The 20,721-nt window shown below is 39.2% G+C and overlaps 1 protein-coding gene across 2 annotated transcripts in view; it reads left to right on the forward strand.

Annotated features, from left to right (window-relative positions):
- Positions 1-19,095, forward strand: part of LOC109995368 (carboxyl-terminal PDZ ligand of neuronal nitric oxide synthase protein) — a 19,787-nt gene extending 692 nt beyond the window's left edge. The window contains exons 1-10 of one of the 2 annotated variants that reach the window (XM_020649064.3): positions 1-1,803; positions 2,646-2,717; positions 5,727-5,819; positions 5,919-5,977; positions 6,092-6,200; positions 9,262-9,391; positions 9,850-9,977; positions 13,665-13,826; positions 16,634-16,802; positions 17,274-19,095. The exon at positions 1-1,803 is cut by the window's left edge and continues 692 nt beyond it. In XM_020649064.3, coding sequence (XP_020504720.1) covers positions 1,699-1,803; positions 2,646-2,717; positions 5,727-5,819; positions 5,919-5,977; positions 6,092-6,200; positions 9,262-9,391; positions 9,850-9,977; positions 13,665-13,826; positions 16,634-16,802; positions 17,274-17,806 — 1,560 coding nt within the window. In that variant the 5' untranslated portion in view covers positions 1-1,698 and the 3' untranslated portion in view covers positions 17,807-19,095. Of the gene's footprint in view, positions 1,804-1,860; positions 2,161-2,645; positions 2,718-5,726; positions 5,820-5,918; positions 5,978-6,091; positions 6,201-9,261; positions 9,392-9,849; positions 9,978-13,664; positions 13,827-16,633; positions 16,803-17,273 lie in introns of those variants that run through there. The other variant, XM_065953847.1, reaches the window with a different exon arrangement.
- Positions 19,096-20,721: the final 1,626 nt, after the last annotated feature.

The following is a 20,721-nucleotide window of genomic DNA, read 5'->3' on the forward strand; positions in this document are numbered from 1 at the left end:
TTTCAAAGCATGCTAGCAAGAGCATAGGGAGTGGGACGTGTCTCTATCAATAACAAGAAACTACAGAACTCTTTAATAATTTTGCCCAAAGAAACTGAATTAAATGCAGATGCTCCAAACATGATCACATACTGTATGAGTTCAGTCACTGTTGCTTCAAACACATCACTGATAAGCCTCCACATCTGCACATCTCTCTTCTTCTCTTTCTTCCAGGGGCTGGGGGAGTGCGCAGCTAGCACTTTGGATATGTATTAAGGCATTATTGGGTCTGTAATAACACTGCCTGAGCATGTTGGCGTTTAAAAAGCTCTAACATGCAGTGAGATACATCAATATGCAGGAGGTAATGTCAGTCCCACACATATTTATAACAACCTGTTTAAAAATAAGGTGAATTCCTGTGCTCAAAAACAGTGTAGACAGTTTATTTAATAAAATCTGGCAGTGAGAATACAGCGTAGGGGTGAGAAAAGCCACTGAACACATTTCTCTCTCCTTTGATCTGTGCACAGGTTACATGAAACTTGAAGGGATATTTCATTAACTGTCTTCAAAGCTGTTCATTCAAAAAAAAGATCTAAATATAACCTCAACAAAACCAATGTTTTCATGGTGACTGCCTAAGCTGCCTTCAACCTTCTTTGGCACATAGACCTATTATGAAAATCAAGTTTTTTTCCATTATTATATTTATCTTTTATTTATGAAAGCCGTTAAATGGATGGCTGATCGGTCATTGTTAATAACAGCGATCGTATATGCTTCTATGTTGGAAAAAGGATTTAGTTGGACTTGTGACGGAGTTAATATGCAAAAGATCGACATTTTGGGATATCATTGCTGATCTATCTTGTATATGTCTTCATGCATTAGAAAGAAATAAACGTTTTTTTATACATACATAGTTTTTGTTGTCACATAAATATAAGATAAATTATACATTTCCACCACAGATTAGTATAAAAACACACCAGAAAGCAGAATATAAAGGGTTTAAAGGGTTTAGTACCACTGATGCTTCTTACATTACATTTTTTTTGTCCACATCGTTTTCTATTCTGCTAAAGTTAAATAGCTTTCTTTGAAATTTAAGGTTATGTTAATCAGCATATCACAGTAATGAAGCAAGAGATCTTCAAGGACCCCTGGGAGTTCCCGGAATCCACTTGGAAATAGTTTGGGGAGTTGTTTATTCCCTTTGTAGCCACTAGATGTCATTCAAACAAACAGACGTAGTACAGAAGGTGCTGATGGACTCATTACAAGCACAGTCCGTCTTCACTTGTGACATTTTCCACCCAGATTACCGGTTAACACGCATGCCATGCTCGTGAATATTGATTTATTCCCTCTGATCAATTAAGACCACATTTGGAGCCGCGGTGCCTCGAGGGAAGAAACAATCCCCCGTTAAGATCCGTGCGTCATCGGGTCCCCGTACTGCTTCTCCCTCGTCGTGCCTCAGACAGGAGCTGGAGGGTCAGTAGAGCCACACCGATCACCGATCAGCGCGCTAATTGAATACTTAAACCGACCAATCCGTCGCGCCTCAACCCGGATGACCCCCGGCGTGACGCGTCTCTCCGGTGAGGGTGAGGAGGGGGCAGAAGCCGTGGAGGAGAGGAGAGGAGAGGCGCAGATCTGCAGGTGCTCTAGCGCTGTCGTAAAGCAGGAGAGTCTGAGAGCATTAGAGCGATGCCAGGGGTAACGAAGTACAATTTAGTGGATGACGCGCACGATTTGAGGATCCCCATGCACAACGACGAGGTGTTTAAGCATGGGGTCTGCTTCGAGGCGAAGGTAGGGACCCTCTACAACACATACTTTATGAGTGACAGCAATCAAAAGATGCTTGAGGATCAATGACACTGCTGCTGTTACAGCGACCACTGAGCATCTTCATCCATGAGGTTTTCATTAGCTCGTAGCCTATTTGTCGTTATTAACATACTTTGAATTTATCCACTTTGCATGACTTTATACGTCCGTGATTTAACCATCTTTGACCCTCCTTGCTAGTACTGCCTACAGACCGATAACCTGATGAATGTAACATTCATTTTAATTATCATCGGGCACATTTCAGATGAATAAAGGACATGCTGGTGACTGTTTTTACATTTTTGTCTTGCACTTTTGATGTCCTGCAAATTCAGAGTAAGTGTGAAGACCTGAAACATTGCATTTTTTTCAACAATTGAAATGTTGCTTTTGGGATTATTCAAATAAGCTTTTGCTGTACAAAACATCCAAAAATGAAAGTTAAACAATTATCAATTTGCTGAAGCCACACAGGGTGTTTTGGGTTCATTTTAGGGATTTAGAAATTCATAGAATATTTAAATAAATATTATTTAGACAGGAAAAGACAGACCCTCAAAAATTAGAAGCTGATATAGTTTGGTATTTCTGATGTCAAATTGGCTGCATTAAGGATGAAAAAGCATGCAAAATAGTTATCTGTCAATCAACTAATCAATAATCTTTATAATTACAGCTGGAAAGAAATAATTTACTCATAAGGAGAATATATCCAGAGAAGCACAAATAAAGCTGTCAAAACTATACTAGAAATAAACAATTTGCCAGTTTAGCACTCCGAACCCATCATCGGCATTTCAACTTTCTCTTGCACTTTGCAGTACATTGGCAGTTTGGAAGTGGGTCGCCCTGGCAGCCGGATGGAGATAGTCGCTGCGATGAGGAGGATCAGAGTAAGACACTTAACCCATCACTGAACTTGACCCCTGAGTCGATAGTAGTCGCAACACATTAACAGACAGCCGCCGACTGATGGGGTGCATGCACAATTATCCACTCTCTCTGTCTCTCTCTTGCCTTCATCTCTCACCTTGTGCTCCCTGCATCCTTACTACCCCAACATCCTCCTTACACATAAATCGCCAGTTCTGCGTAAAAGCACACACTGCAGATTCAGTGGGCTGCCAGCAGTGCTTTAAATCACAGCAGAATTCATGGGACTGATTTTATGGCTGAGGAGAGATACAGTGTGCAGGTTTTATGTGTACTATTAGTAAAACCAACTCCCTCTGGAGCCTCCCTGCAGACCTGACAAGGCCACAGGAAACACAGCGCTGCCTTGTCATTACACATGACTGCAGTGTTACACACAGAAGCGCACAGGGAGGAGAGGATTTAGCTGCTTGTCAGCTGTTGGATCTAATCTAACAACCCAAGTTATTGTGTCACTCAGAGGTCACACACATCCCGAGTGACACCAAGAAAGAACTTAATCCTGATCCCTCGTGTTTGCTGCGGTGTAATGGCCATTTGATTGTGCCTGCAAAGATATAGCGATGCTGTATTTTTGAATTTGGTCTGACACATCTATCAGGAATCTCTGATTGGTTTTATGTTCCCATTTTTCGTAATGAAAGCTCTTGCATGCAGTTTGAATGAATGAATTTTATACTACAAGTAAAAACAGCAAGAAAAAAAACTTCCCAAAGAAGGTAGGCTTTTGGAGCCCTCAAGCCATTTCCGTGCAAATACCTTTTTCATCCATTCTTTCACAAACACATTTAATTAAAGGTCTTTGTTACGCCGGTCTTATCTGAAAGCAAAGTTTACAAAGTGCTTGTCTGCAAAGTTTCAAAGCAGAAATAAACTGAAGGCGATAAGGAATAGGAGAAAAAAATGAAATACAATAAACAGAATTATGTCCAATGTGGGCGAGATTTAAATTGATAACATAAAAGCAAGTCAGCAGGAGAGTGAGGCCTGTTTGTGAGCTCTGTAATGGCTCAGTAATTAAGACTCTCTTCTTCTGTTGAGAGAGTCGCTCTCACTGAATATTCAAGAGGCAGTGTGTCCTCAAAAGACTCACAGCTGCTTAGTGAGAGGAGTGAAGGTGAGCTGACACAACCTGTGGAGAATGAGCTTTGCACCAGGCAGACTGAGTAAGTTACTACAGATGCTGTCTGTGCTCCTTTCAGAGACTCTTTACAAGAAGTGGACAGCCAATTCAGAAGTGCTTGAACCCACACAGTTTGTAATTGCCAGCAGGATGTGACTTCAATGGTTGCAAAAAGAAGTCCAATTGGGACGGATGGGACAATGACCATACTTCTTGGTTGATCTATTACCGCATTAGATGTTTTACTAATGATTTTATGTTCTCTATGGCAAGTTGCAAGTGTTCTTCAACACGGCATGATGTTCATTATAGTTTATGGTACTACTTAAGAGTAAAATTACACTACAAGAACGATCAAATGTATTGTATCATATGACATCATACGATATATAAGCATATTAGGCTATATGACTTATGGTATCACAAATATCAAATCAAATTATATCATATGGTATGATTTTTTTACCTGATCATTGTACTATATTCTATTGTATTACATCACAATATTTGTACCATGTCATATTATATCCCATTATACTGAAATCGTACCATATCACCCAAACCGTATGGTGTCATACTGTGTTTCATTACAATGTGCAGTATCAATCCATATCCTATGGTATCTTTTTTGTATGAATAATTGTATCATATCATGTCATATCATATGGTATCATACAAATAATGTCAAAGCTTGGTATGTTTAAGGTGTGAATACCTGTGTTTGACGGGTTGCTATACCACCCTACCTCTTAACCAGGGTAAAGACATGACAATGCGTTTCCACCCTGTCGTCCAATAATGGACACTTTTGGCTCAAAAAAACACAAGTCAAAATTCCAAATTTAAAACTTTAATAAGTGGATTCACAAACCAACCTGTGATGCAAGGATTGCTTAGTTCACCTCTTTTATTCATTCGATGTCTGCCCTTCATTGCCCTCTGACAGCAGTGTGCGTGGAGATGAATGGTCCTATTGTCTTACTCTGAATTAGCCTGAGCAACCTGCAGATAATAAGTGTCCTTCACCTGAGCCTCTTCATGCCTGACTGCGTGCTAAAGAAAATTGCCACACAACAAGATGAGCCAGATAAAAGCATACGACAATGGAAAAGTCAGGTGCTTTTCACAAGTCATAGCTCCAGACTCATTAGCGCTAAAATCGCTAGATAATTGCCTTGTTGGCAGCAATGATCCCTTTTCTTCTCATTAAATTTCTTTTTTTTCTGAAATGTCAATACAGAAGTGAGAAGACAGTTCCAATCATGCAGAAATTGAAAGACAGCACCTGGTTGTTATTTTTACACAAAGTAAAGAATATATGTCAGAGAAGACTGGTGATTTCACAGAACTTCATCTGATTAATTAAACATCTGATGTTAGACAGTGTGTTTTCAAAGCCAGACGTGTTATTTCACATAGATTCTGGTGGTTCTTAGATGTCTGAGCCCTGGTATTTGGAGTTTGAGCCTGCAGTGGAGGCAGGGTACAGGCTCTTAATCATGGAAAGGGATGAAAGTGTCCCGCACATGTCTGCCTCCCTGTGGGACGCCTGCCTTTGAAGGCTTTAACAGCTCCCAGAAACAGAAACCGACAGTTTCTCAGTGTTTACTCAATCTCAGATTTCCCCTAAGGAGAGGAGAGTCAAAAATATCTCATATCTAAATGATCCTCCTTTCTATCTTTGGCAAAATAGAATCTGTCCTATGTAAAGAGCTCCACCTCTACAGACATCAGTGATATTTAATACTTGTCACACTGCAGCATAATAATCAATTTGGTCTGAATGAGTTTCAATTTCTCTGACAACCTTGAATGCATATTTAAGTGGATTTTTTTTCCTTCACAGTATGAATTCAAACTGAAGAACATAAAGAAAAAGAAGGTCAACATTGTCGTTTCCACTGATTTTGTCAAGGTTATTTTGCGCAAAAAGAGGAAGGTGAGTCCTTTTACGTCAATTATTTTGTACTAAATCTTTTGGCTTTTTTGCTTTTACACTTCTGTCACTTTCAACCCATGTGTTTTTGTGTGGTTACAGAGAAAAGGCTGGTCGTGGGATGACAATACAATCTTGGTGACACAAGATCCCATTTACAGGTAGGGCCTCTTGCTGGAATTCAATCCAACACTGGAAAATGGTAAAAAAAAAAAAAAAAAAAAAACTTCCCAAAGCTCAGTTGACTGAACATTATGTTGTCTTCATTTCAACAGGATCTTCTATGTCTCACATGATGCCCAGGACCTGAAGATCTTCAGCTACATAGCGAGAGAGGGACAGAGCAACATTTTCCGTTGCAATGTTTTCAAGTCAAAGAGAAAAGTAGGTTTTATCCCTGCGGACATTAAATGCTCTAAATTAACTCTGGCTATATATCATATTTTTGTTTTTCTTCTTAAATTAAATTTAAAAAAAAGACAAAAACAGTAAATTGATTGATAAGCATCAGTATTTTTAAGTCAAATAACCAATGAGCCTAAAACGGTTTTCCTCTGTGTCATTGTTTTAAGAACACATTAATGTGTGCTGTGTATGTGTCTTCATTATGATATGGACGCTGGTAAACTTAAGAGTCAATCCCACAAACACAACAGCTGTTTGAGTAACATTTTCTAATAACTAAGTACGACAGTGATAGAAGATGCAAAGTATGAAGAGACAAACAAGTTGTTTGTTTAGGGCATTAAACAAATGTTGCCAACATTAATAAAGCCAGAATATCCCCAGCTATTTCTCTAAGTAGACTGCAAACAATTATGAACCCGCAGACAGTCAATCATTGCTTACAGCTCCATGCTCTTTTCAAAGCTTCTAATGATGTCATTATGCCAATTCTCTATGTGACTTAGATCCCTGTTGGACCTCAAATAGGACTAATTAATGGGAGAGTCAGAGCCGTTGTCTGTGTTGTGGTAAAATTCTCCAATTTCCAAATATCTGCATATAAAGCAGAGAGCATTTCTTCCTCCATGACAAAGACAGAGCATCCGTGAGGTTGACTCCCATCCCTTCACCATGGAGACCAGACTGACGGTGACTTAGTGAAGCTGAATACTAATCATCGTGTCGGGGACGTGAAAAGAAGAGGGGCTTTTTCACTCAGCACTTAAAAGACATTTTTGCCACAGCAAAATGAACACCCACCATGTTTTCAGTGACACGGCCAGTGGTGCCTCAGTCTGTCCCCGAGGCCGCAGAACCTTATCAGGACAGTGCAGACGAGGCACGTGTGCTGAGTAGGAGGAGATGGATCAGCTGATAAGAGAAGATTTGATTTATTTTCATCTTAGCATGTTGCAGCTCAGCAGGGCTAAGATGTCAGCTCAGTATGACAAAAAAGCTTTTTGAGTTTGACCTAAAAAAGGGAAATTACATCTCAGTGTTGAATGATCCATTACAAAAATGTGTTCCTGCATGTTTCCTTTACTTTATCACTTGATTCAACTACTTTGAAGCTGCCAGAGGCAGATGACAAGAGATTTCTTTCAACACTGCCTCTGGCACTACTCACTACGGAAAGCATTTTTTTAAATTCTCCTATAGTACGGTAAGATTAAAGACGGACATGGTGGATAAAGTGTAATTCCACGGGATCATTCAGGATGTTGCCACTGGACTGTGTAGTATGGCTTTAGCGAGGGGGGAAAAATCCTCCAATCGATAAAGGAAACTGCTTCTGTCTCAAACACAGAGTTTCCTTTCCCCATGTTGTTAAGATAAAATGCTGAAACCCACATTTAATTGGTTTCAGACCAATCAATTAAGCACGACAACACAATAGATTAAACAAGGCCTTGCCTCGGTTTTATAAACAAATAATAAAGGTTAACAGAGAAATAAAGTGTGCAAAATATGGTCCACATGACCAATACACAGATTATTATTTGTTTTTTGGATTAGATAAAAAAAAATATTGATTGATAGCATACAATGGCATTCAAAATAGTTACAGAGCAGCTAGCCTAACACTGTCTTAAACTTGAAAAAGGTTAGCAGATGACACCAAACAAACTCTTGTCCAAGGTTCTGAAAAAACAATGTTTTGTCACAACCCTTTGACGTCTCATTTAAACTATGTACACAGATACAAGGAAGCATTTGCTAAATGTCCAAATCTACATAAGTGCATCTGTTGTCTTCCTTTCTAACAATGGTGAACATGGAATGGTCTGTTTGGTTACATTTTGGTAAAACATTACAGGGTTGGTTCACATTGTAACTGAAAGTTCAATTTTGGAATCAAAAGTGAATTGACCACAATTCAAAGCAAAATTGTACTACTTTCTCTACTACGTAATAACAGCAATTCTTCCCTGTGTCTATTATTTTCACTGATTTTAGAACTATATTTGTGATGTGTTTACAGTAGAAGCTCTGTGGGTCTCATTTGCTGTGTATGAGATGACAGGGGTCCTGATAAACACTCAATATTTTGGCTATTTGGTCATGAGAACAGCCTGGAGAACCACATTGTTTAACTGAACACTGAATAGATTAACAAAAAATAAAGCCAGGTTAGCTGTTACTAGGCATTATGTTTCTTATGGTTGCTGCATATTCAGCGAACAGACATGAGATATCAGTCTCTTCATGGGCACCCTAGATGATGCATTTCTTAAAACATTTCCTTGAAGGTGAAGGTTTTTTTCCTAGTTTCTCTTTATTTCTTACATACTGTGCATGAGTGACCCTTACTTTTAAGTAACTATGTCGTTGTGATGCATCAAGGTGTTGGTGACTCGTTAAATGAACGCGATATCTTAAATCCTAGATGCATAATAGGATTCAATCTCTAAAGAAACAATGTGTCCGACATACTGAACACGTGCATGTCATAATCCTGTGACAAAATAGTGACTTTGACTGACCTCAGTAGCTTATATTTGTATCATTTTTTATTAATGCTAATGAAACTGTCCCTGCTTGATGACCTGATAATAATGCTGACACACCAGCTGAGCCTCCTGCAATCACAACAAACTTTATATCACCCTCTCTGCCATCAAAGTTACTCGCCTCTGAAATTGACCAATCCATCAGTATGACAGCGAAATGTATGCAGAGCAGATAGACAAGGACACCAAGCTCTGTGCTCGTAATATTGTCTGACTTTTATTGGTCTCTGTCTCCCCGCCTTTTCCTGATACTAGTGTGAATATTTCCCATCATATTCTTCTTAACCTGTGCACAAATACACACCAACAATCTCTCCTTCATCTATCCATCGTTCTCCCACTGGCACCTTATTTGTTCCCCTGCTGTGTCTCCTCATTTTTGCATCCTTCCTTACCGTGCTCCTGCTTCTGCTTCCCTTGCCACCAGCTCTCATAACCACAAAACACACACACACAAACACACTTTTTTTTCTATCTACTCCTTATAGTCACAGGCCATGAGGATCGTGCGGACAGTGGGTCAGGCATTTGATGTTTGTCACCAGCTAACCCTGCAGCAGAAAAGCGACGACCAGGAGGATGAGGAGGGGAAAGCAGAGGAGTCAGAGGCAGTGCCAGGTGACCTACACACACATACATACCTACACATTCAAAATAAAACACACAAATCCTGTCTGTCCTCCCCCCTGCCCCTGTGTCTGCCCTTCCTGCACCCCTTCTGTCACACACACATAATCTTCTTTCTTCCCCTCAAACAGCGACAACAAAATCTTGCCTCGTCCTCTCTCATTTTGTTTTCTCTCTCACAAACAGAAATGTCTTCAGTAACAAACATAAGCAACTGAGCACAGCTCTCTGAGAAAATGTCATTATCCACCATCACGTTTTTTTTTTTTGCAGCTTACCAGGCTGCAGCTGCAGATGTGTTTCGGCTTGAGCCATTAATCAAATATGTTGTGGACTTGTGCCAGCTCTTTGCCTGCTGCTGCTGCTGTCACTGCCTCAAATATGCTGCAAACTATGATGCTCAAAGTGAAAACTGCATGAAAATTCCTATTTATCTGGTCTCTCTGCAGCAAAGAAAAGGTTTGCATTGTCAGAGGAGACTGACCTTGAAGCCACTACAGAGGAGAGCATAGAGTGCGTCTCTTCATCAGATCCAGAGAAGAGCAAAAAAGATGAGGCCATTCGTATACATCGTAAGGTAGAGTATATAAAATGTCCTTGAACATTTCAGTGATGCTCATGCAGTGCTGTCAGAAACACAGATGGGTTGTAAAGTCTGCAGAGAGGAAGCAACCACTGCGAAGTGTAATTTATGGATGCCTGTGGCTTCAATGTGTAATATACTGCATCTAAAAGATAGGGCTACAACCGTTACATTTTTGCTGTCATGTAAATGTCTTCCTTATTAATCAATTCATAATTTGTCTTGAAATATACTTGTTTATGATGTTTTATGCTTTCTAGTGATTAAAGCAGGTGCAACAGGTTTTTGTAACAACAAAGAATAACAAAAAATATTGCAACAGTAAGTGCTTAAATATTCCTGGGTACGTAACTTGGTGTACATGTATAGAAACTAAAATTAAAACTGACAGTCACCACAGAAAGCAAAGTGTATTAACAAAATACTAAACTGTGAGCAGAAACGTCACGGTAAGTAGTTCTTGAGTTACTATGGAAACAGCATGACACAGCTCTTGCGAACTAGCAACTTTTTGAGCTTTCGCTAATGTTGACCCGAGGCACACAGGACACAGCACATGTCACAAGTAGCTTTCTTTACGCTCACTTACAGTTTTAATGGAGCTCTGTACATCGTCGCCAGCAGTATCACACACTGCCTCGGGTCTAAATTAAAAATAAAGCGTTTCTTAATTGGCAATATAACACAACCAACACATGGACCGAATAGTTTCGCAACAAAAAGTTATTGCAATATGAGACAATTATACATAATACGTCAGCTTTAGTGTCCGAACCAACCAAACAATCAACAAACTAACCTAAGGCAAGGTAAGGTATGGTAATCTTTTCTACTTAAAATGACTGGGATATATTGCTTATTAATTACAGTCTATGGGATATTGCTTCACATTTTTATGGGCAGATATTTATGACAGAAAGTCTGCTGTTCAAACAAACTGGGGTTGATAAGTTTGACTCAGTTTTGGAAACGATGGGGACATATTGCATTATGGGAAATGTAGGATAAAGTAGTGATCTTATCCAAGGGCTTAAAAGTAAGGAACATTCTGGAGATTTTAGACTCTGCTGAAACTTTAAAAAACTTTAAATAAATTAAGTGTTTATAAAACTTTTTCATAAAAAAAAGATTTAAATAAATCTTCCAAATGAGCTCCTTAAGTTCCCTCTTTTTACTGCAACAAGAAATAAACATGTGCTCGGCCCACCTTAGGTCATTTCCTCAGAAGAAAAATCTGAATATAAACAGGACATACTTTGGCAAAGCAAGTTTTCCATTAAAAACTTAAAAATGCCCTGTGATTTTTTTATTTTGCTGCTCCTAGCTCAGGGTTATGATGAAAGTTTGGCATGTAGTCTTGTGAAGATCAGAAAAAATACAGCAAGCAGTCATGTCTTCAAGGCTTGTTTGTGCAGAAAATGTTCCAGGAACCTCTTCAATATTGATGTGATCATGGTTTATTAATGAAAACATATCTAGGTTCTCTGTGCTCTACTAATCCTGAGATGTCGAACAAGCAGCTATCTAATATTTGTTAGTTTAGTCTCTGTGATACTCTGTCAGCTGACTCAAGATAACATGTGCTGTACCAACAAATGTTGGTTTGGAGGATATTAAATCAAATCACATGGTTACCTGAAAAATAAAAATAAATATGCTGTCTGATTTCACATGTTCAGATGGCCCACCACAATTTCCCCCTCCCTCTTATGTATTTGATTTCAAGGTCAAGTGTCCTTCAAAGACCTGTTTTAATGAAAATGGAGTACAACATATTGATCGCCCATCTCAGACATGACAGATAACTTATGTCCTTCATGGCTGCTCCTCTCTCAGCAGTGCTCTAACATAATTGTGAGGGTCATAATTCTTGATGGTGGAACCATCTAGAATAGCAGCTCGTCTGGTGGCTCTGTAGATCTATTTAAAGATACTATAGACTGAACTCCCATTAAAGCACCATTCTTACAATTAGATTAACTGATGCTGCTTTGTGTTTTGTAGTCAGCCAGAGATTCCCTACTACATAACTAGAGTACACTGTCCATTTTGGCAGATTTGACATGCTTGTGTTGTGAATCCAAGTGCCAACTTCAACTAAAAAAAGTGAAGTCCAATTTTAAAATACAACTTTCATTCATCTCAACTAACTTCAAAACGGCTTTCATCCAAAAAATTACATTTACAAAGGATCAAGTAATGGGTTAGTAAGTGTAGTAAGTAAGTGGGCTTATAACCACTTTTTTAAGAAGTTGCCTAAAATGACAAACCCCTATCCAACATTCCTGCATATCTATTAAGTTTTAGCATCTTTACATTCACTTATTTGATTTTAAGAGGCCCAGTTTCACTCATTTGATTGATTCTCATCACTTTCATAGAGTTGTTTTTGGCAAAGAAAAAAATAATGTGTCCTGCTAATGATTAAAGAGCAAACTAGTAAAGTTTGCAAACATTAAAATAACTTTATCTGTTATCCGAGCTGGAGACGTAATCACAGCCAAAAGTAAACGCATGTCCAACAACCAACTGAACTGAAAACCACATGACTGCTTATGTAGCTAAATAAGGCAAAGGCTTTTAAATTCCCATTGCCAACACTCAGTTGTATTGTGGGTTTTTGTTTGTATCATGTGAAATTACTGAAAGATATTTCCATCTTCAGCCTGTACCATGCTGAAGAACAGAGGCCTATGTTTCAGTTCATTTTGTGCTACGGTATCAGCTAATTAAACTCAAACACCAAACACCAAGCTCCTAGCTCTTTCGCTCTTCATTTATCACACAGCTCACCTGCTTCATGTGGAAATCTGTCTCAGATGCAGGAGGCAATGCAAGGTCCTACATCAACAGCAGCCTCAGTAGAGCACCGCCAGTGTCTTTATTGATCTGCCTTTGGTGTGAAATAAAACACACACCTTTTTTATTTTTAGTTATACTTCACATGGCGGAAGTAGCATTGATCTCTGTTCCCCTCTTATAAGAACCTCTATACACATCAGCCTTTCTATACCTGTACTACATTCAGCACAAACAAACACCCCTGTATTTTTGGAAACGTTTCAAATCAAATAACTTTAAAAAGTCATGTTGCATAATGTTGCTAAACACTGGAGTTGGTAGATACAAATGATTTAACGCTTCATCACAAATCTTTATTGGTTATGATTCTGGATTTTTTCATCAGAATAAAAGGATACAGTCCCCTATAATGTTTCTTTGCTCTCCCCAAGGAGCTTAGACTGGCAGAGAGCGACCTGATGCTTTTCTTTACACTCTACTATTTTTTATTTCCCCTACCCTAACTCTTAAATTTATCATCTACAAAGTCCATCCATGGCAAGGTGTTCCCCAACACTGACTTAATTTATGGTATCTCCCCAGAAGTAATATGCTAAATGTCTTTCTTTTTAATTTTTGAGCTTTGCTGCCAAGAGCAGTGGAGCTTTTTCACTTCACATGTCAAAGATAATATAGTAATCTATGCCCATGTGTTTTGTTTATCCCTGGTATTCTTTGAGTTTCTTGGTGGTAATCGTATGATTATGTGATCATTTGGTACAATGAACACTGTAGGAAACAGATGTTAGAAGGGATAGAAATGGCTTTCCTTTCTCATAACATCAACTTTTTGATGCTGTACAAGAAGTAAAGCTTAATTTACTGTCCTTTCTGCTCTAGGTGTCCAGTGACCCATCCCTCCTGCTGAGCTCTCCCCTCCCCGGGGCCTCTGTGTCGGGTCAGTCTGCAGCAGAAGCTCCCCTCTCTGAAGAGCACCAAGTCCAGCTCCTTAAGAAACAACTGCAGCAGCAGGAACAACAGGCACTGGCAGCTTCAGCACAGGTACTGTTGGCATGTTTTAAAATTCCATAGTTTTCACTAAAGTAGATACAAATAACAATATATCTTTTTTTTCTTAACAAAACCAAAAAGACATGGATGTCAACTTCCCTGCTCATTTCTGTGATCACAATGAAGCCTTTAGCAATTTTCTGTCCATGGCAATCATTTCTGGAAGGTGAAAATAATGGCGCTTTCACTTTAAGTTTCGCTTTATTCAGACAATATGTTACTCTATATTTCTGACCCTTAATGAGTTTTTCCTGTTGTTCTCAACTCCAGAAAAACTTGAATGGATAACCATATTGCAGCCAGGGATTGCTTATTAATTGATATCTTGACATTTAACTTGTGCTTGAGAAAAAAAAAAAGAAGTTGGTGACAGGGTCATACACTGACTTTTTCCAACGACATTTCCCACTTCTCCTATCCTTTCTAAAAGAGGATATTGGTTGTTTGGATGTGTTAACCTTATCAGTGGCAGGTGGAATTACCTCAGGCTTCTTTACATCCTTAAGTGTATATCAATCTTCTTGAATAATACTTCTCTTAAAAATATAAAGTCCACAAAAAGCTAAACATCCCCAGGGTCCTTGTCAGCATGGTGGGCTTAGACTGCCAAACTTAGTTCTACTATTGGTCAGCAAATCTGAAAAATTTCCAATTGGATGGAAATCATAAAGAAGCAGCTGTAACTGACAGATTGATAACAAAGAGAAAGTCATGCAAGAATACTAAATTTCACGATGCTTTATTATGCTGTAGCTTTCACAGCTTGTTGCCAAATGTTTTTTATTTTTGTAAAGTATGGCAACAACTCAGACAACCCTTTGAGATCTGGTTAATATAAATTGCTGTTGTAAAGAAATAAGCAGCTCTGCCTTCTTTAAACAGATGAGCGTTCAGTTGAGCATTCAGTGCTTGGCTCAATCATATATGTTCTTCAACAGCTTATTTTTATATTTTAAGTTGTTTGTTCAGAGTTTCAATAACTCCTTCAGACACTTCTTCAGATACTCACAAATTTGAAGTTTCTTCAAGATATGACTCGATTCGTCTCACAGCTTCCTGCCAACTACACTCAATCTATAACATAACATCCCCCAGCAGGGGAAATATAGGTGACATACACCCTTTACTGATGAGAGAAACTGTGACAAGTCTTATGACGTTTAAAGGGCAGTGGGAGGGAGACCGAAGGGAACAGAAATTCAGAGTTCCTTTGGTCGAAGATGAAAGGGGAAAATATATTCATATATTCAAAACGACCTATCCTAAATTCACTGTTTATGTATATATGCATGTAAAATAGATCAACAAGCCTAAATGTGCAACTAGTCTGTAATTTACAGGCAATGCTGCTTTCTATTTACTCTGTATATCTCTTCTAAGGACACAGTCAAACCGACTGACTTTAGCTACGGCAAGCTTAAGAAATAGGATGTATTGTCTCTGACCAGATAAGTGCTGAAGCTGAGTTTCCTCACAGTCAGTTTCACTTCATTGAGCTGTGTCAACATTGAATGTAACTTAGACGCAGTACAATCAGCTCCTATTGTTTCCCTTTGGGGTTTTGCTGATTGACATAGTCACACAATGGAAGTTAAAAACTCAAGAGTGAGAGCTGCCATTGTGTTAACATTGAGAATAATGGAGCGCTGTCTGCGTGCAAAAAGTCTACATGCATGCTAGCTACTCTATCTGGCTGAGTATTTCCAATGTTACCCTGCTTACATGCTTATTGTGACAATACTACATTTCAGAAAGACTCTTATAGACTTGATTTCATATGATATAATGTTGTCTTCTTTAATTTTTCAACTTGAAGTAATCTTTTTATGATTTTTGTTATCCTTATTTTTTTTTTTCTGGGGGATTTTTCCCTTTAAATACTTTTTCCGCCTGTTGTTTTTACTCTTTTTTACTCTGTGTCATCACCGCTATGTTTTCAAATCTGTAGTTATCCTCCCGTGCCCTCGTATTGTCTCGCTGTATTGGGCCATGTTTTGGTTCTGCTGTGTTACATATCTTTTTTTTTTTTGAGTTATTAAATTCCATAAGTGGTGATGAAAGCTGCTTTAATGCTTACTAAATTCAACATATTAGCATGCTAATAATTTGTAATCAGCGTAAACTGCAATGAACAGTTGAAGCTAAATCTACCCATCTATCCATCTATTTTTTGTTGAGACTATTTGGTTGAGTTTGAGGAAAATGATCGAAGCAGAGGGATTCACTGTTCAAATGTCTGTAACAGCAATCCATCATCTAGGTGCTGGAAAGCGAGTTTATAGCAAAAACAGCTACCATTAGATTAGATTCCATTTGTGTGACGGTTAAATGTAAGACGATAGCTTAAGTGGTTTTAAAATCCTCGTCAAAATCAGTTTATAGGATTAAATACACCTCATGAAACACATATCAGGCAAATCGCAAATTTTCATTTTGAATCAGTGGTGTGTTGATGAGGATGTGGTGACCAGTTTGAGCTTATTAAATTCTCACCTCTTTTATTCCTCTAAACTTTTATATAAAAAAAAGTTTCCTCAGTGAGATATGCCTTAGGCAAAGATTCAAGACCTTTGATCATGTAGGGGAAACTTCTTTCTTTGTGCTCTCAGCTCACTTTGACCAATCTCATTGACAGAATCAGATTGTAAATGCTGACGCGCCATCAAATCAGATCTTGGTGGTAATTCATTAAGGTGTTGCCTCACAGACGGTGTTTTAATTAAGAGCAGCCTTTTACTGGTCTTGGTTTTTCATTTTGGTGTCTGACTTCCACTCTGTGTGTGTGTTGATCCCTTCAGGTCCATGTACTGCAGGAGCAGCTGTCAGTAGAGGTGTGTGCACGGACTGAAGCTCAGGCCAGAGTGCAGAGGCTCCTGCAGCAGAACACAGACCTGCTGCAGCACATTTCCCTGCTGGTTAAACAGATCCAGGAGCTGGAGCTCAAATCTGCTGGACAGTTGACATCCAGTGAGTGTAAAACCTGCTGTTTTCTTACTGAACTATTCAGCTTTCCATCTCATTTTTGTGTTTTATTTTGTTTTGTTGTTTATTTTCTGCTAGTTTCCATCATCCAATTTCCTTTCATCTCTTTTGCCTTTATTCCTTTCTTTTAAACTGCTTCCTGTCGTTATGGCTCCTTTTCTCATCCATTTCTGGCAAGCAATTTGTTATCCCATGGCAGCCCTCTCACAGGATTCAGTTTGCTCTCTGCCCACCTCTACCCCCCCAGCTTCCTGCTTTTAGCCACTGGCAATGTGCTGCCATAAAGTCATGAATTATCAAATCCTGTCAGCACAGTCTTCACCCAACTCCATTTAATCTTCAATGCTCTCCTCAAAACCCTCTTTTCCAGGCTCCATTGTCTCAGTTTTTTTTTTTATAAACGATGTGATGGCTACCAATTTAATCGTCCTTTTTAAAAATTCTCTGTGTTCATAGTGGGCTCCCAGGACAGTCTGCTGGAGATCACTTTCCGATCCAAACCGCCCAGTGCAGCCTGTGACACCCTCACCTCTTCTTCATCATCGGGTGCTTTAGCAGCTCAGTCCCTGCTCCAGATCAGCGACAGCACCTGGGTCTCTGGCCTCCCAGGACTCTGCTCTCCAGGGACCACAGGCACTGCCACCAGCCCTCTGGAATTAAGCGGCAGTGGAGTTCGATTCGAGTGTTTCCGCTTCTCCTCCCGGGGGACGGACAGCCAGGATACGAGCCAGGACACGGGGGAGACTCCCAGCGACGGTCCCGCGGATGAGAACTCGCTGCTTGGGGAGCAGGTCCTGGGAGCCCTGGAGCTGCTCCGGTTCAGGGAGTCGGGGATCGGATCAGAGTACGAATCAAACACTGATGAGAGTGATGACCGGGACAGCTGGGGGCAGGGGGAGGGGGCGGGGGCTGATGGTGCAGCTCGACTGTTTAATGTGCTGAATGCAGAGATTCTGTCAGACTGCTTAGGGGATGAGATGGCTGTGTAGTGGTGCTAATAAAGCTACAGATGCAGCATTGAATTTATGCACCAGCCCAATGGGAAAGAGGTGACGTTCATAGGACTTTATTTCACATGCATTGTGACAACAATTAGCCACATTGTCTGCTGGTATGAATTATTTGTAGCTTTTTTTTTTGACAGAGTTCTCAATGTTAAGCTTTTAGTTTTGTTGTGCGGCTCCCTGTTCACAGCAAACATTACTCACTTCTATAAAGGCAGAAGATGGTTTGAGACTTAAAAAAGAAAAAAATAATGTATACGTGAGCCAACCAATATGATCACAATGTTTAAATTAACTTGGACACAGAATTCAAGAAAACATAAAAAACTAATTTTATTCATTTTCCTCTGTATGGGATTTTCCTCTTATCCTTTATCACAACTAGCCAGCATACTGCAATGCCAAATTCTAATAAACAATATAAACTAAATAATTATTATATTATTAACTGCCTTTTTCAGCCACTATTAGCCATAACAATGTTAAACAAAGCTTGCTCTTGTTTCATATGAATTCAAATATTCCTAAAAAAGAATAAATTAAATATGAAAGCAATGCTAACAGCTTCTTGGTGCTAGATGCCTACGTCAACATGCTAAGATGCTTTGTAATGGTTACCATGTTCAGTTTCATACAGTAGCTTAGTGTGTTGATATGCTAATTTGACTAATTAGCATTAAAAGTATGCTTGATGGTTTAACAGAAATTTGGTGCTAAACTAAAAGTTTGAGACATGTAAAAAAACGTTTGACCTGAGAGCAAGTTCTCTGTATTTCAGACGAAGAAAAAAAACATTATTTTATTTTTTTTACTCAATTGGAAATTGCAAATACACCCCAAAAAGAGCAGGTATACTTATACTAATGTGACACAGTATTTTTCAAACCCTGGACTGTCTGATAGTACAAACACTTTGAGGCTCTGTCCGATCTCTGCTGTCTGTAGGTATGTGTGTTACAATCTGTGTGTGTAATGATTGTTGTACCTTGGTGCAATCACCACTCACTGGGCTTGTTACACTGTGCTTGTATCTTTGTTTATGGATTTGTGACACATTGGGCATGGACATGGTCATTTGTTGCTGTTTTCTATTGAAAATCTCTGAAGTCTGGATATGCTTACACATATTTTGGAGTGTGAAAAATAATAGTTTAATGTGCTTGTTATGACAGCTGATCTGAAATTACACATGGGTTTAAAAACCGACCTGTATCTTTTTATTTTTGTTATCTTTTCACATCATTGTTTATTGTTTGATAAACATTAAACATAGACGAGTCAGTTCATGATATTCTTTAACCTGGTCCTGATGCTGTTAATCAATGAAACATCTAACTGGTTGCAGGTTGTGCTACAGTGTGCTTTATAAAAATGTAGCCCCCAGGAATTGACAGTTGATTTATTAATGCTGTACTGTGGCACCAGCAAAATGCTGTGTTACTGTTGTACCTCCCTTCAGATGATTTTTTCCGAAAGTCTGAAATCAGACTAAGATGGTGGTCTATAAAACTTCTAGACAAACTTCATATTCTTCTGGCCGGCTGTCGCTCGAGCTCCACCTTACTGACAGAAAGCCAGCACTTTGAATCACTGAACCTGGGACGTGTCTTTGAACTCTTTCCAAAATCGATAAATCTCTTCCTGGCCTTCCTCTCTACCTCTTTCTCTCACTCCCCCACCTCCCTCCCCTCTTGTCCCTGAAGTCTGTCAACTCTTTCTCAGTGTATTCACACTCACAAGCTGTCTGCTGCATCCGTTTATCCACATCTTTCTATTAGTCTTCTGTGGCATTTACCTCCAAAGGTATGTCTGTTGTTAACACAGGGTCTAATTAGATCAATGTTTCCTCTTCATGCCTTTTCTGAAATTATTTCTGGTGTTATGATGCTTTCAGTAAATTTGGTGACTTACAAATTCCTGAGATGAACCTGTCCTTGATATAAAAAGAAATATTTCTCTTATAGGGCTGACATTTTCAAAATGTGTTTCTTGTAACTGTTTATAATTGGTTGAAAAACTGGGGTGTAAGCCTGCATGCTTGTTGTTAGCGAGGGTGACGGCGCTTAGAAATTCACCAGCTCTGGTCATTAAACAGGGTCATCCCCCCATAAAGCTCACTTTGTGTGCAGCCAGCAGCAGCTTAAAGTAACACTGCAGATAAGCTGGAAAATATAAAGAATATCAGTGATTACCCGCCTACAGCCAACCACGATATCCTGCAGCTCCATAAGTGCAGCTGCTGCTGACACAGATAGTGGGCGGCCTTCAGGAGGTGGCCTCTACTTTCATTTGTGTGATAATAATGAAAAATGGTCTCTAAGGTCAATATCCTCACACCCTCATGAATTATGGAGGTAAAATGAATTCAGAAACATTGTTTAGCTGTACATAACCTTTATCCCTTTGTTCAGTCTTCATAGTCAGTCCAGCACTGTCGCTCTAGAATGCTAATTTAGACAAACTCGTCAGTCAACACTGAACAATCTCTACAACAATTAGATGGATTGCCATTCAATTTTCCACCAACGTTTATCATTTCTGAATGTACACCCTGGTAACTTTGATCATCATCCTCTTGCTGTTCAACTAACATTGCCAGCTAGAATGGAATAAATGTTTTTTTTCCCAAAATATCATAATAACAATCACGGGAACAGTCTGGATGATATACAGTTTAACCTCCTGCAGATGTCTGTGAACCACAAGCTTCTGTCTCCATGAGAACCTGAGGTAGGCAGCAGAATACATAATGACTCATTATGAATCTTTTGGTCTCTCTCTCTCGTTTCAAAAATAGTTGATACTCTGAGCCTGGAAGAGTATTAATGGAAGAATGAAATCTCTATACTCTACCATTGAAGAAACCTCTTCACAATTTTAGGAAAAGAAACCATTGGTTC

The sequence above is a fragment of the Labrus bergylta genome, chromosome 4 (genome assembly GCF_963930695.1).
Source record: "Labrus bergylta chromosome 4, fLabBer1.1, whole genome shotgun sequence".
NCBI lineage: Eukaryota > Metazoa > Chordata > Actinopteri > Labriformes > Labridae > Labrus > Labrus bergylta.